The sequence below is a fragment of the Podarcis filfolensis genome, assembly GCF_964270895.1.
Source record: "Podarcis filfolensis genome assembly, chromosome: 10".
Taxonomy (NCBI): Eukaryota; Metazoa; Chordata; class Lepidosauria; order Squamata; family Lacertidae; genus Podarcis; species Podarcis filfolensis.
In genome coordinates this window covers 51,488,786-51,505,130 of record NC_139612.1, presented here as the reverse complement: position 1 = coordinate 51,505,130, position 16,345 = coordinate 51,488,786, and the positions used below count along the sequence as shown (strand labels likewise).

The window sequence follows — 16,345 nt, the reverse complement described above, 5'->3', positions numbered from 1 at the left end:
TTTGACTTCATAATGTATACTTAAAGTAAACCTTATTTTTATTCAAAAAGTGTTACAGTCTGCAAGAAACAGTATTTGGTCTCTCAGCAAGAAACAAACTTTATTTACAGAGTATGACTTAAAATGTAGTCCCTGTTTTTATAAAGTACTTTCCCTAAGCCTTGTAGCCCTAATGGCATGACTTGAAGCTTCCCCAAACTGTGATTGTTTCATCAGGGCCCCAACGATCTCTTCGTTTTGAGCCATGCTTTTAGTTACAGACTTATGCAGCAGCTTTATATGCAACAAAGGAGGTGAACTCGCATCGCAAAATATTGCATAGAATGAAGTATCTTGTGCATGCTGCAAATGACTGATCCTGATCCTTTAAAAATGTAAATGACAGCATCAGCTATTAGGACGGATCAGTTTAAAAGTTCCTGAAGGGTCAGGAACAAACCACTTTTCCCAGAGGTCAGTGTGAACACTAGGGTGATCCCAAGGCTTGTATCTTCCATTCCAGTGAAGTAACTTGGCTTCATGAAGAAAGTGCTCTGAGTACCTGGCATCTGGACTCCAGCCTATAGGGGGGGAAATTAGATAGATTTTTATAGCCCTTACTGGAAAACTCTTCACTCTTTAAACAAAATAGTGCGGCTTTCCTCCAGTCCATCATAAACACTTGCTTAATGCTCTGTCATTTGCAGCACCATGTCTACTCAGAAGTAAGTCCCATTGAGTTCAGCAGGACTTGCTCCCAGATAAGTGGGCACAGGATTACAGTAAATACTTAACTATGGCTAGTTCACAATCCATAGCTATATTTAAATAATTCCAGAAAGCTGTACATGTGCACCAGGATTTCATCTCCCTACGCATGCCCTGCCCCATTTGTACCACAGCCTTGGGAGAACAACAGATTTAATTTGCAAAGAAGAAATCTGATGTATGTGCTGTCTCTTACAGTCTGCACAGCTTCAAACTATACAGGTAAGGTAAAGGTACCCCTGACCGTTAGGTCCAGTCGCGGACGACTCTGGGGTTGCGCCACTCATCTCGCTCTATAGGCCGAGGGAGCTTCCGGGTCATGTGGCCAGCATTACTAAGCCACTTCTGGCGAACCAGAGCAGCACACTGAAACACTGTTTAGTTTCCTGCCAGAGTGGTACCTATTTATCTACTTGCATTTTGACATGCTTTCGAACTGCTAGGTTGGCAGTAAAAAGGTAAAGGGACCCCTGACCATTAGGTCCAGTCGCGGATGACTCTAGGGTTGCGGTGCTCATACAATATCATTCTAAGGAACCCTTAAAGGCCTTTTGCATTTTTGTTTCAGCTTGCACAGCTCAAGTCTCAAACTTACCTAGATGTCGGATATGCCATAAAGGATTAATATGTGAATATTTCTCATGGAATACAATGAGCATTGGAGAAGTGGCCACACCTCCAGCAAGAGTGCTGCTGTACAGATTTTCTCTGAAAAATATATCAACGGGAATTGAAAGATCTGTTTAGAATGCCTTTTCAATGTATAGCAAGGCACAGCACAATTCATTTAGATGAGAAGAGCTTTTGAAATAGTTGTGTAACTGAAGCTTAAGATTCCTTTTCATTTAAGATTGCAAGACTGGAATATTACATGATAGTATAAATGCTATCATAGATAAGCTCTCTGAGCATATTCCTTCCTTCCAAAAGGATGTGCTGAAGTAAAGGAAGCTGATTTAATTTTATTGCATTTATAACCTGCTTCTCTTCTATCTTGGAACCTGAGGTGTTGCTACAGCCAGCACTGGCCAGACCCAGACCTGCTTAGCTTCAGGAAGCTGGTGACCTCATGTGCCTTTAGACAATACCCTGGGGTGGCTTTAGTCTGCTGCATCATTGACTTGAAAACTGGGTTTTTTGTGATGATACTGAGATTTAAAAAGCAACAACATCAGAATCGATTCAGCCTACAACTTGTATGTAGAGTACCATCATCCTAGGGTGCATATGAGAAAACTATCACAATGATCACCTTTAATGGTCCATTCAAATACTGAGTGTATCGGTGGCACAAGCATAACACCCAAGCTAGCCTGCTGTGAACACCAAGCAGAGAATTTGCAGTGTGTATACTAGTCCACACCAGACCCAGGGAGGATATGAGAGAGAGAGAGAGCGCGCACACTGTTTATACATACTCTACATTTTTCTGCATCCATTTTTCTAATTGCTTTGTGATTCGTTGGTGCTTCCATTCCGTCATATTTGCAACAATGACACCAGGATTAAAGGAACATGTGCTGGGACTTATGCCAAGATCTCGGATTGTTTGTTTTCGGTAGTCCAGAAACCCCATATAGGTATTCTAGGGGGAAGAACAAAACATGTGATTACTATAAATTAACCTAGATATTCTCAAAAGTTTATATTTGTGATTGGTACTAGCTCATTCCATGTCCCAGATTTTCAGAGCAGGGGGTGGTAGTGGAGGAAGAGAACAGAAGACATGTTTAGGGACTTGGGGAGGCAAGTTTATTAGCTTGTCTTTATTTTTATTTTATTAGGATTCATATCATGGTGGGTCACAACAGATTGAAAGACAACATTGTGAACATGGAAAATAAAATATAATTGCAGAATCCATTGCTTGATGCAAGTAGTAAAGAGTCACACAGGCTATGCAGCCTGAAAGTCAATTAAATAGCTCATTCCCATTGTGCTGATAACACCTTGTGACAAGCACCTCTGATTTTCTGCAGGCTTTTTATGGAGCTCTCCCAGAAGGTCTGCAGGTTTCTCAGCCTGCCTCCCTCATACCAGTGCAGCACCAGAAATCCAATTTTTCCAATGCCCGCTGCAAGGACTTCTTACCTGCATTCCAATGCTTCTCACAATTTCGTGAGTGGAAGGCAAATCACAGTCATCCGAAAAAGCTGCCGCATGCCCACGGGCTAGTTTGGTGTCATACAGATCTTGGATGTCACCTAAAGAAAAGCCAGGCTTATTCAGAAGCCCCATAAGTCTGTACTCATTACCATGTTAGCTGTCTTTACTGCTCACCCGTTTCTGATGCAAAAACCTGCTACCCTCGAAGGATTTCAGGGTGTAGCATTCAGGACCGGCTTTAGCAGATGTGGTGCCAGGGTGCAAATATCCGCCCAGCGCCCCCAAATTACCATGGATAGTGTTGGGGTGGCTATAGCTGCGCACTGCCAGCCATCGGGGGGCCCAACTCTCCCCCATGCCGCTGCAGGAGGAGAGCGATCCCCGCGGAGGCTTGGGAGGGAAGCTGCGCACCCACCAGCCTTATGGTTGGCAGGGCGCAGCTGGCGGGCATGTAGGGAAAGGGGAGGCCGATGGCAAAGCTGCACAGCTCCCCCACTTGCTGGGGAGCCCCTGCAAGGCTGCCGCCCTGGCGCAATGCACCACTAAGCCCTATGGGAAAGACGGCTCTGGTAGCATTGCTACCTCTGTTTTCAAAATTTGGGGCACAGGGCTGAGCAAAGGAATCCATTCCAGATCTCATTTTTGGTGATGATAGACCTACAGAATATAGGCTTTGGTTGGGATTTTCAACTTCCTAGGGCTTATTTTTCTGGACAAACAACTTACCTTGCACAATCACATCATCGTCGAGATATATCACTTTTTCATGTTCATGAATAAGCAGAGGGAGGTAAAACCGCACAAAGTTTAGCTGTTGAAATTAAAAAGGGAGTCAGCAAAGTAGAAGACATAAGACATTCAACATTATATTTCATATACTCAGTTTAAAATATTCATCATTCAACCAATATCCTGTTGGGGGTAGAGTGCATTATAATAACACATAACGCATAGGGGTGTGTCTGTGTGTTTTGCTGGTTTAAGTTATACAAAATAATGTTTCTTGGACTCAAACCTTCCTGAAAAACACGAACTCTCCAATCCTCAGTGGTGGAGGGAAAGCAGACCTGGGTAATAACCAGCCTTTGTGTTTTCAGAAAGCAGGAGTAGCCATTGTTTCTTTGTCCCAGCATCACTCACAGGTGTGTGATCTGATGAAGGCAGTATGCAGCAGAGATTTAGGGCACTCCCAGTCAATCTTTTTGATATTTCAGGCTGATTTGTTTGCAGGGAGATTGGAGGGGCTTTTCTGGATGGGGTGAGGGTGTGCTCAGTTATGCTCTCTGTGTGCACTTGGGCAAAGAGAGGGGGTGGGGACAGAGAGAGAGAGAGAGAGATGCATGTGCAGTTTGTGTATGTGTGATCTATGTAAGACACAGTGGGAGAGATGCATTTGGGAAGAGAGTGAGGGAGATATGTATGTGTGGCTGTTTATATGTGAAGTGCTTGAGTTTGTGAGAGAGACACAGAGATGCATGTGTGTCTGTGGCTTGTATGTGTCCAGGGAGTGTGTGCACGCACACGTGCTGTATGTACAAGAGACCATGACTGTGTATATTTTCTCTGGTCCTCCCTGCTGTTATTAGGCAGCAACAGCACTGCCTAATAGTTTTCCACTACCAGGACCAAAAGGACACAGATAACTTCCCACCACAAACAATTAGCTTGTTGGGAAGGGAGCAGCAATGACTGTACTCCTCTCCTTTCATGTTATGCTATGTGCCCCAGGGCAGACATTTTGCGACTGGTGCCCACAGAAATTTGAAATGTGCCTGCTGGCCCAAAAAGTTTGGAGACCCCCATTCTACGGACGTCTGCATACTCACAGGTTGAAGTAACTCGGGCCGTGCTGCATCTGGCCTCATTTTCCCTTTTAGCACCATGGGGTTGAATTCCACAATTTTAAACCTTATATCTTTCAGTTTGGAATTTTCAATCCACTTTCTAGATGCAAAAGAGAGAGAAAAGGAATATATGACAGAACACCTTAAGCGACGAGTGTCTTTGTTGCTTCCCTTGTTGCTCATTCTATCCCCTTATCCCTGGTCATATTGCCACTCCATTTCTCTACAGACGGTACTTTTTCTGCAATATGGTGGAATATGGAATAGCGGGAGAAAATATGATGGGCGATTTCTAAGCCCCCCCCCCCAAACTCTGAGCTCCAAATGACATTCTTCAGTCACCTGAAGTGTCCAACGTTTCAGCTTACTGGTGTGACCTTCCATATAGAATTCCAACAGGTCCTGGGATTAAAATATTTGATCTTCCACCCCTTGCTCAGCTGGCTCACCACTATACTAAGTGTAATGGCTTTAGGGGTTGCTTGTGCGTAAATAGCCGCCGCTCTGGGCTAGGTTGGCTGGTTAAACCGTTTCTCGCTGGACAGCCATCCACTCCGTGGCTGTTCAGTCGCTGGCAGAATCCATCAGTGGGCGTTTCTTAAACCTTTTCCAACATAAAAGTTGTTTGACGCCCAGTCTCCTCCTACTCTCCCTGCGTGGAAGTCTTCTGCGCAGGGAGGGCGTGGGTAGCAGAGGACCTGTGCTCTCCCCGCTGGTGTCCAGTGAAGAGTCCCGGAGCCTGCTCTCTGCTTCCCCCATTGGCCCCCCTCTATCCCTGGTGTAGCGCTGATTTTCTTCCCCAACAGGAGACTTGCCTCTCTCCCTGCTTGGCCCCTCTCCAGCATCGTTGTGGGGCCTCGCCTTCTCCTCTAGTTCCGATGGCAGTTCCCTGACACTAAGCTTTAGACATAGTTTTGCCTTGCATTGTCACATACTAGCACGTGAGCTGAGGAAACAGCTCATCGTCTTTTGACTGCTTAGACAGCATCCCAGCAGGACTCCTACTGCTCTGCTTCCTCAGCCATTCCCATGTGGGGCATCCAACAAGTTACATGGCTCTTCAGCTGCCAGATCCTAAGTACAGAATTGAGCCCTGTATTTCCCCATCACATTACTTTCACCTGATATGCGGAATGCCATTCTTTAGTCCAACTACGTAGAATAAGACATTGGAATCGGTGTTGCTGTAAATGCTGCTGATTGCTGCTATCGCTGCACCCATTCTGCCTGCAGCAGCACATATCACCACAGGGATTTCTTCTTCCATTTCCTCAGGGCTCTCCAAATCAACTGGTAAGAACAACAATTAAAAGAGTAACAACAACCACCATATGTGTTATTACACACAATTTATATCGTTCTGCTACAACTAGCACTTTATGGAAGTCCCTTAAAGAGTGGGGTAGAGAGTAGTGTTTGCAGAATAATAGAATTTTAGGGCTGGGAGGGACCCCAAGAGGCATCTAATCTTCCTGCCTACAATGCAAGAATGTCAGCTAAAGAATCCCCAACTGTGTTGCTGAAAGTCAGTTTTATCTGAGTATCTTAAGTTTGTGGAATTCACTGCCCTTGTATATTAGGCAGGTGTATTTAGTTTAAGATGCCGCTTTAAAACATTTTTATTTACACAAGGTTACCTTGCCACTTGACCCTGCTTTCTGTTGTTCTGTTCTTTGCTTCTTTATGCTTTTACCTTTAATTTCATATTGATTTTATGCACACCACTTTGATAGTATATTTTTTATTGATTTGGTGGTATAGAATGTATGTATGCATAAATAAATCAACAAACAAACAAACAATAAGACAGCCTAAATTAAATTGGCATGTTTATCTCCTAATGTGCCACTTGGGTTTGTTACATTTCGTATACCTGATGTTCCTGGCTGCTGTATTTCCTTCTGATATTGTACCTGCGCTCACACCTATGCAGAAGTCACTTTCTTATCCCATGTAAGAACATCAGTATAAGGAAATATGGCAACAAGGCCTGAAATATTGTCAGCCACCAAGAGCTGAAAAGGGTACAGAAACAATATCAACAGGGAAAGCGACAGAAGCATGGATTCTATTATCCTGTATTACAAACAGAAATTATTCAGTCTTGGCAATGTACAAAAAGAAACAGATTCTAACTATAGTGGCCTACCTGGATCATTCTTGAGCATGGTAGATGGCATCTTGTGAACTTTATTATATAGAATAGCACAGAGAGTCAAAACAAGAAGGAACAGTAGGATCTGATTAACTGAAATGGAAAAGAAGCTGGTTAATAATATATTCACAGTAACAATCCTTAGCACGTTTACTCAGAATTTGATGGGACTTTAGTGTATTTCAGCTGGTCTCGATGAGGTTTACTCCATCGAGTAAACCTCGATAGATTTCCTACATATAATAAAAACGTAAGAGTATCATCACACTACAGTTTGCTTGGCCAAAGACAGTTGGCGCTGCAAACTACAATATGACAAGAGGCAGTGGATGAGTAGCCCAGGACAGCCATAGAGCGATAGCTATAACAGGCCACAGCAGCACCCCAGCAGCCACCTTGCTCTGCTGGCTCCTGGCTCCTCCACCTGCCAGGCCTGGGGTCCCTGCCCCTGAGCATCCGGACCCCCAGACTTGCCAGTGCTGCTACTAGCTACCTTCTTCCTCACCAGCCAGTTTTGGCTGCCACCCATTTTGAGCATGGGAGTTGGCCACAAATGGCTACTGGCCTGGCAATCTGCTGCTATTGATTAACATGAAGAGTCAGCCAGGATGGGGTGGCAGCAGCTGATTCCCAGACTAGCAGATGGCCAATTCTGACCTCCTTCCCTTGCTTCTCCTGCTACTAGGTTGACTCATCATCCCACTTGGAAGCAGCAGCATGAGATGGAAAGGGGAAGGTCTTAGCTGTCGCAGGTCCTGATACTGAACACCGGATGCTGCTCACTGTTGCCTTGCTGCCAACCTCTGCAACCATCTACGGACAACGCTGCAGATATTCAAAAGCTTTTCACCCCCCCCTACCACTAGCAGGGACTCCTCTACAGACTTCAGTTCCAAACCAGGGATCTAATTATTTAAATCAACTCCCCACCCCCGAAGGTGTCTTACTTTTTCGTAAGAGAGCCATACGGTCCTTTCGTTTGGTCTCAATCTGTGGTCAAAAGAAGAAATAGGAGACAAAGATGAGAAGGCGAAAATAATCCACATTTAGTCTGTACTAAACGTTGCTCGCTGAAACCCCAATAACGTTAGGTTTTGCCTTTGACTTGAATGGAAAACATCTTAAATCTACCCAGCAGAGGTAAAGGTGCATTCCAGGAGCAAACTCAATGCATTTAACCCTCTGCCATTAAAAGAAAAGAAAAGAACATAACTTGGTCTTATTCTTCAATACAGAGCCACAAATGTGAAGTGGTCCTTTTTGAGAAGATGTAGGAAAGACACAAACATCTTTCTGAGCCCTCACTGTGGTGCAATACCTACCACTTCTGCTTTCTTCCAATTCATGCAAGGTTACTCTATATGGGTTGAATCCATTACCCTCACCTGCACAATCTTCTTGTTCCTCTGTTATATCCCTTAATATAAACCATGGGGCAAAATGGTCCAGCTTATGGCCCGACTATATATACCTGAGCTGTGAGAGTGATACATGGATTTGTTTCGACTTGATATATCTAAACTTGAACCAATTTCTTTATTGTCTCTGTATACAGCAAAACTTGAGTTTATGTTAGTCTCAGCCTGAATCTGAGAACTGTACCATAAGGGGAGGTACAACTTTGAGTGGGGATTCTGAGAACCAGCCACCTTTCTTTTGATAGTTATGCACAGTCAGGTAACCCCTGTATCTGTCATATACCTAGACATGTAGAGGATCTAACTACAGATGTCATATAGCTTGAGGACTGCAATGGCACACTGGATTAACATATCTGAGGCCCAGGAGGTGGGAGAGAGAAACAGTCGCTCCTATAAGGTGTTATAAGAATTTTAAGATCTTATATATATATACATAATTTGTTGTTGCTGTTTAGTCGTTTAGTCGTGTCCGACTCTTCGTGACCCCATGGACCAGAGCACACCAGGCACTTCTGTCTTCCACTGCCTCCCGCAGTTTGGTCAAACTCATGCTGGTAGCTTCGAGAACACTATCCAACCATCTCATCCTCTGTCGTCCCCTTCTCCTTGTGCCCTCCATCTTTCCCAACATCAGGGTCTTTTCCAGGCAGTCTTCTCTTCTCGTGAGGTGGCCGAAGTATTGGAGCCTCAGCTTCAGGATCTGTCCTTCCAGTGAGCACTCAGGGCTGATTTCCTTAAGAATGGATAGGTTTGATCTTCTTGCAGTCCACGGGACTCTCAAGAGTCTCCTCCAGCACCATAATTCAAAAGCATCAATTCTTCGGCGATCAGCCTTCTTTATGGTCCAGCTCTCACTTCCATACATCGCTACTGGGAAAACCATAGCTTTAACTATACGGAGCTTTGTTGGCAAGGTGATGTCTAATAGATGTGCATAAATGTACCACGCAAACACATACAAATATGTAAACCACATGTCTAAAACCTACAGAAAAGTCCTGAAACCATTTTCTTTCTCCCAAAATGACCTCAAATACTTCTCTGCAAGGTTGATGGAAATGGGAAATCTCCCCATTGTCTCTTTCACAAATCCTGTCTAAAGGGCACATTTAAGGGTGTAGACCTGTGACCTGGATTCAGGAATTGAGTAGTTATCACAACAAAAGAGTGGCCAGGATGCCCAGATAATCCAATCAGGTAACCTGGCAGACAGGAAGAAACAATACACCCAGATTTCCGTCCCTTCTCTGATGTATTAAGGGGGTGGTATTGGGCCACACCCCTTCTGTGATGTATGTATGATGTTTCTGGGGGTAGTCTTGGACTCCAGGACAGGCAATTTAAAATGTATATATAAGGGCTTGCGTGCATGGTTTGGGGTCCCTCCTCCTCCTCCTGTGTGTGTGGGGGAGCACCCTGTTGCAACAGCTTTAATAAAGATCAGGCTTACCAGCTGCTTTGCTTCTCAATATTCTCTGGTTGGTCTCTGTTATTCTCTCCTACCGATAGAGAACCTACAAAAGGATGGGCTCTTGGGTACCTCATAAGGGAAAAGAGCAGTTTTTCTCTCATAACAAAGGCAGAAGTCCCCCAGAGAACAACTCCCCAGAGAACATCTTCTCTAAGGCTGGACCCCCACATAGTTCCATTTAATTCTTTCAACTCTTTCCTTTGCCTCTAGCAACCACTCACTTTAACTAAGTTCTGTAAAGGGAAAAAAAACATGGGGGGATCATGAAAGGCCTTCACAAGACTGAATAATGCCATCTATGCTTATAGAGGCCTGTAGTTGTGAATCTCAGCTTTGTGTCTTATCTACAGAGTAGGTGCTTTGGAAGAACTGTGCTTGGAAATAATTGCTTGGGTCTGTGTTTACATTGATTTCAGCTATTTAACCAGCATCAGATTCAGCCACCATTTAAAGGAAATAAAAAGGAGATGGCATTAGTTGCCACAGCTCTAGCCATAAAATTATGATTTTTTTATAATTCTCAGTTGAAAAAAAAATTATGATCCTATATTTGATTTTCTATAATAAGATGATATTGTCTCTTATGGTGATTCATCAATACTGTAATTACATGTTCCCCAAATCTGTAGAGATTTTATTCCTGAAATATTGCAGAAGGAAAAATTAAGCTTTCTGTTACAAGGAACTTATCAGTTCACAACTTAGAAAGTAGCATTTCATTTTGCAATGAAGGCCTCCAGCTTTACCCAAAAATATCTGGAATCCATTTCAGACAATTGTGGTGATTCTTAGTTTTAAGGGCATAATTTCATTCTGACATGTATCTCCCTATTTTTAATTTAATCAATAATGCTTACTTTTTTTTAGTTGTTTTAGTAAAAACAAAAACAATATATGTTAGCTTTATCTGGATTTTAAATCTTTTATTTTGTTCTATTTTTGTAAATTCTATTTTTTTCTGACTCTCTTTCTCTCTCACACACACACACACAGAGAGAGAGAAAGAGAGAGATGAAGTAATTCTCATGGGGGTTGTCCAAAAAGAAAGGATAGAATTTGGGAGGGTTTGCTCAGCACCAGAATAAACAAATAAATCCCTGTGTGGAGAGATCCCCGTGTAGAACAGTGCTCTCAGAACTGCATACACAACCAGGTTTCAGTAACATGCACAAAGAACTAACTCATTTTGATCCAAGAAAATATCATATATCCGAAACCTCTTTTTTGGCACGAAAGAAACATGCATTTTCCATTTTCAGGCACGGAAATTCTACTCAATAATTACTGTAAGTAAATAAAACATCGCTGGTGTCCCAAACCATCTGCAGTCATTGAAGCTACAAGTGTTTTCACACAAAACAACCTTAATCTGTGTAATTTGCACCAGATTCTAAAATCTAGGATCTGAACTTTAGGAGACCCATAGTAAAAAACACAGCGCTATTTGTTTAATATGTGTAGTGGGGGGCAGGAGTTTTCATTTTTGGAAAATGAGATCATGTCAGCTCACTGCTTTTAATACATTTACTGGAACACTTGGGAAATGCTTACTGAATATTGACAATCTCCAGACACAATTGCAAGATCGTATGACAAAACTAGAGAGTGCAGCGAGGGAGCAGAAACGGAAATTGTGACTGCCATAATTTCCTGCAGAATTAAATGTTTTACCTTTCAAAGGCAGCTCGGCAGTAGGGAATTTTCTCCAGAAAGAAATAACTGCAAGGCAAGTTCCCTAGGTAGCTGGATGGTCCAGTGCCGTAAACATTCACTCCAGAACTTCCCCTTTCATGGGATCGCAGTTGAAATCCTGCAGTCGAGTCTTGAAGGTCCTCTGCAGTTCCTGCAAAAGTACTTTGATGGAGAAGTGTCTTTCAAAATTCTTTTGTGGTTGACTTGGGACTGCTTTTTCTTTCCTTCCTTTGCTGCTACGTAGCTACCCAGAATCCAGACCTTGCCCTGCTGGAGTTTATGTGGAGTGAGCCACATAAACTGCTTCCAGATGTGAACGATGCGGCTCCAGAAGTGGCGGACTTTCCTCCTCCCACTCTTGGTTGATCCTCATCGGACAGAAAATTCCAGAGAGTGGAAAAGAAGAAACTTCAGCAGCAGTCCTGAGCTCAGATTACAGTTGCGCTTAATGCTGAGCTTTGGTCGTCGTGAACAGGCAGCATCTTACCAGTTGGAAGGAAGTTCAGCTGATAGAAAGGGAACTGTACTTATTGTTTATGAAATAATAATCTATACCTTTAAAGCATATCCAAAGCACATTCTTTCACCCAAAGAATTCTGGGCACACTATAGTTTACCCACTGTAGCTGCAATTCCCAGCAACCCTTAACAAACTACTGTGTCCAGAATTCTCTGAGGGAAGAATGTGCTTTGAGTGTGCACCCAGCCTACATGCACGCTGTTCTTGGGGTGGTGGGGAACCACGTATGGGGAGATGGGTATTTCATTCAATGTACAGCATATATGTTCATTCACAGAGTGTTTGTTGTGGGGGAGGAAGGGAAAGGAGAATGTTAGCCACTTTGAGACTCCTTAGGGTAGTGATAAAGCGGGATATCAAATCCAAACTCTTCTTCTTCTGGAATACACGCCCCATTGAAGTTAAGCAGACACCAGCACTGTACACAATTTCTCAAAGGCTAACAGCATTATGGGCCCAGGCCTATGGAAGTCCTTCCCACCTGAGCTAGACAGGCACCCTCCTTGGTAAACTTCAGGTTCATGACAAAGACTTATTATTATTTTAAGGTAGTGTTTGGGTTTTATTATTATTATTTGTTGTTTTATTCTCTGTAGGGTTATTTTTATGTATACTGCTTAGAAATGTTAACGATTAAGTGCCTTAGATAAAAATCAATAAACTTTTAAAAAATTGTTTCCCAAGATGAGCTTACACAGATTTTTTTTGTTGGGAACTGTTTTATTCATTTATTTTTACTTGCTTAATTTTTTTATTGTTGTAGATCACTATGGTATTTTGTAATGTTTATAAATATTCCAAAATGAACAAACAGCTGTACATTACAGAATGAAGGAAGCAGGCAGAGCATAGTTAATTTTTTGGGCACAGTGAATAGTGTGCTGCAGACAAACCCTGTGAAGATTCAGGTAGGATGCACCAGTGGTTGGAGCCAGGGCCAGCTCCAGGCAGATGCTACCTCAGGCAGTGAACAAGATGGCACACCATTTACAGATAGGAACGGAAATATCTGTCAATTTCAATTCTCACAGCTTCTAATTTTTCCAGTCTTAAATTCTGTTCTCTACGTTTTTACAGTGAGTTGTGGATTTCCTTTTTTAAAAAACCTAATGAAAATTCTTCAGCAATTCACTGTGGATTTCTCCTAATAAACACATTTTTGTATGCAGTTTTGACCAATGTACACATTTTTACAAGCTATTTCCCCCAATATAATGCATTTTGGGTGTACCGTATTTTTTGCTCTATAACACGCACCCGACCATAACACGCACGTAGTTTTTAGAGGAGGAAAATCCGTAGGCATGCCACCCGTAGGCGTTTCCTCCATAACACGCACAGACATTTCCCCTTACTTTCTAGGAGGAAAAAAGTGAGTGTTATGGTGCAAAAAATACGGTAATTTTCATTTTTACACACTTGCACCTAATATATGCATTTTTAAAAACATTGGTTGGTTGGAGGACTGCAACATAAAACTGGGTAAGTGTCAATTTTGGAGGATACAGTAGTTATGCTTTGGTTCTCATACTGGTTCAGAAAGTGCAATTTTGATAAATGTGGCTTTAAATGTGAACTGAATAAATCCCTCCCCCCATTTCAACCGGTGGTATACAGGCCAGGCCATGGTTAACATAGGTAGTGGGAACACAGAGGGGGAAAGCCAGGAAGATGTTGCCACCAGACTCTGCCTAATGGTAGGGAGCTGGGTGGAAGTCTCTCTCGCTCACTTTGGGTTATTATTCCCCTGATAGAAAGAGCTCAGCTGAAAGGAAATGGGCATAGGCATGTTTTCCACATCTTCATTGAACTAACATGATCTAACATGTTACCAGGCCACACAAAGCTCTCCTTGCTGCTTGCCAGTGCCAGTGCAAGATCAATTAGCTTTAAACATAACAACATATGCCCTAACAAACAGCTGTTTATGTCCACCCTTCTGAAAGTGAACAGATAAGACCTGACAGATGCTTCTGGTGGGAAAAAGGATCAGCCCAAAGCATGCATTGGCTCCTGAAAGACTGTGATCAAAGACCAAAAATAAGTATAGACTGGCTACCATCAAAGTCAGAGAGAAAGGGAAGGAATTGTGATAAAGACTCTCCTCGATAAACCACTTGAATGGCTTCCTAGCTTCCACAATGGAGGTAGGTTTCCACTTGTGATTCTAACTCATAATATTGCTCTGAATTCCAGGAATAAATGTATGTGCCTTGTTCACATCTAGATTAATTACAATTTTCTCTGTACAGGCCTGCCCTTAAAAGTGTTCTGAGTGCATTAGCTAGGGTTTACCGTGACTCCCTATTTGTTTCCAAGATCAATTCAAGGTACTGTACCTTACTATACCTTTAAAGCCTCAGATGGCTTGGAGTCACGATATCAAAGGACCTTCCCAATGTAAAAAACAACAACAGCACACTGAGATCCTTGCACAAGGTCGTGGTCTTTGTTACCTGTCAGAGGTGCAGTGACGGGAGCACAAGGGAAGGTCTTTTCAGTGATAGCACCCAGACTTTGGAACACACTGCCTTTGGAATCTCTCCTGTCCCCCCCCCCATCTGTCCTTTTCAAAGCTTAAAGTTGAGATGCACTTGTTCCAGCATGTTATGCTGAAGGCAGGATTAAAATATTTTAATGAATAAAAATTTATAAATGGTGGTTAACCCTCCCATGCAGTTTCCTACAGTCAGTTTGGTCCCCACAGCAACGGAAAAAACTGAATGCAAGACTGTTTCCTGTTAAATGAAGGTACTGTCTGAAACGTCATAGCACATGCATGTTCCCTAAAGTAATATATGCAGTAGTGGCTGCATTATAGCAAAGTATGTGTACACACAGGCTGTGAGCATAGTGTGCTGTTAATGTGTGTTGGCACGGATATCTGCCCCTTCATAAAAAGGCATATTTGGCTCTGGTCCATGGGGTCACGAAGAGTCGGACACGACTAAACGACTAAACAACAACAGAAAAGGCATATGGAAGTGATTGGCATAATTTTATATAATGCATTGGGCAAGAATGCACACATCTGATGCCAGCTGTCGTTGTGCAGGCAATGCAGATCAAAGTCCCAAGTATCTCTCTCTCTCCATTGTATTACTTCCTGCCAGCTCATCTGACTGATTGCCCTGTCAGTCAGTGCAGCACATGTGAGGCAGCTGTTGCCCTAGGCAAGCAAGCACTGAGGATAAGTTATCAGATTCTAGAGAGCAGATCTTATCTCCAGACAAACTAGGCTACATTTTCTTCAATCTTTAATTCCTTGGGAAAAAAGACATATGTACTCTATCTAGAAACACCATTTCCCACAGCTCCTCGTGTGATAAGGAAAATTGCACTCTGCACTTGCTCAGAGGCATTTTCAACAGTTCTCCATGACTATTTATTTATGACCCCTCTTCTGTTCATAAAGCATCCAGGCTGGCCTACAACACAAATGAAATAGCAGCACAGTTAAAAACAGTATCACTGTAAAACCATAAAAAACAACCAATGACAAATATTCCAGAGTTGGGCGCTGATAGTGGCAGCAGATGCTGAGACTGAGCTTTAGCACATTAGTTTTACCTCATTTCAAAAGCAAGGGTTAAGACCTTTTAAAAGTTTTTTAAAATCACATTGGTCCCCTTGAGGGGGAGAGGTAATTAAATGAGTAAGGGCCTTGAGGTTGGGGTATCGTGTCCCCCAAAGAAAGGTGATAACCCTAAAGGGAGAAATTAGAAGTTCTCTTGGTGAGAATTGCAACAGATAAAACTGTGCACAAATAAGTGATTATTATTGACAACCAATTCATAACAGCGATAATAACACGAATGATAATGAAGCATTATAGTTATAAATCGTTTTTCTTCATGCTAACGTACTCTTTTAAACAAAGGTTTTGTTTATACATTTTATTATTTACAATCAATTTAACATTTCAAAGTTCCTTCCTTCGCCCTCTTTCTGTGGTTTCTTAAATTTATTTTTTAATATCGATTGCATATCCAAATTAATTTAATTTGCTCGTTTAACTGAATTAATTTGCTCATTTGATTTAATTAAGCAATCAAGATAACAAACTTTTCATATAAAAGAATGGAAATAACCTGCAGTTTCGTAAGAGTTTACATTTGAAGCAGAAAATTAAATAATTAAACATACCAACGTGCTCTTAACGCGATATAATAGCATTAATTAAATGCGGTTCTAATCGAGAGTGACCAAAAAAACACCCGCGTTAACAAAACCGATATACAGTATATTGCTGCTGTTGCAACTTGCAATATTATATCAGTCATAATACCACTCTCTCGTATTAACACTGAATCCTCCTCATCCTCAATCGTGGTTATTTATTTCCTCGAGCAGGCCTCCCCCCCCCCGACTCCCGCCTTTTTTCCCTCC

At 42.4% G+C, this 16,345-nt stretch overlaps 1 protein-coding gene across 2 annotated transcripts; it reads right to left on the bottom strand.

Annotated features, from left to right (window-relative positions):
- Nucleotides 1-17: 17 nt before the first annotated feature.
- GLT8D2 (glycosyltransferase 8 domain containing 2) lies at nt 18-11,827 on the bottom strand. Of its 2 annotated transcripts, XM_083574152.1 has the most exons (11): nt 11,416-11,827; nt 9,724-9,787; nt 7,800-7,842; nt 6,847-6,945; nt 5,819-5,987; nt 4,680-4,797; nt 3,580-3,664; nt 2,839-2,951; nt 2,166-2,332; nt 1,343-1,455; nt 18-560 (listed from the first exon to the last, which is right to left on the bottom strand). In XM_083574152.1, exons 3-11 carry the CDS (start codon nt 7,816-7,818, stop codon nt 388-390), a joined length of 1,056 nt encoding a protein of 351 aa, XP_083430278.1. In that variant the 5' UTR covers nt 7,819-7,842; nt 9,724-9,787; nt 11,416-11,827; the 3' UTR covers nt 18-387. The 2 variants fall into 2 exon arrangements, with proteins under 2 accessions (XP_083430278.1, XP_083430277.1); XM_083574151.1 differs by lacking the exon at nt 9,724-9,787 and having other exon boundaries at nt 11,416-11,820.
- Between the last annotated feature and the right edge of the window lie 4,518 nt (nt 11,828-16,345).

What these genes read in the sequence shown, in the direction of transcription:
- GLT8D2 (XM_083574152.1), bottom strand. An exon ending in AATGGCATTCCGCATATCAG is followed by an intron (nt 4,798 to 5,818) that starts GTGAAAGTAATG and finishes TTTTGCATCTAG; the next exon opens with AAAGTGGATTGAAAATTCCA. An exon ending in GGCCCGAGTTACTTCAACCT is followed by an intron (nt 3,665 to 4,679) that starts GTGAGTATGCAG and finishes TAATTTCAACAG; the next exon opens with CTAAACTTTGTGCGGTTTTA.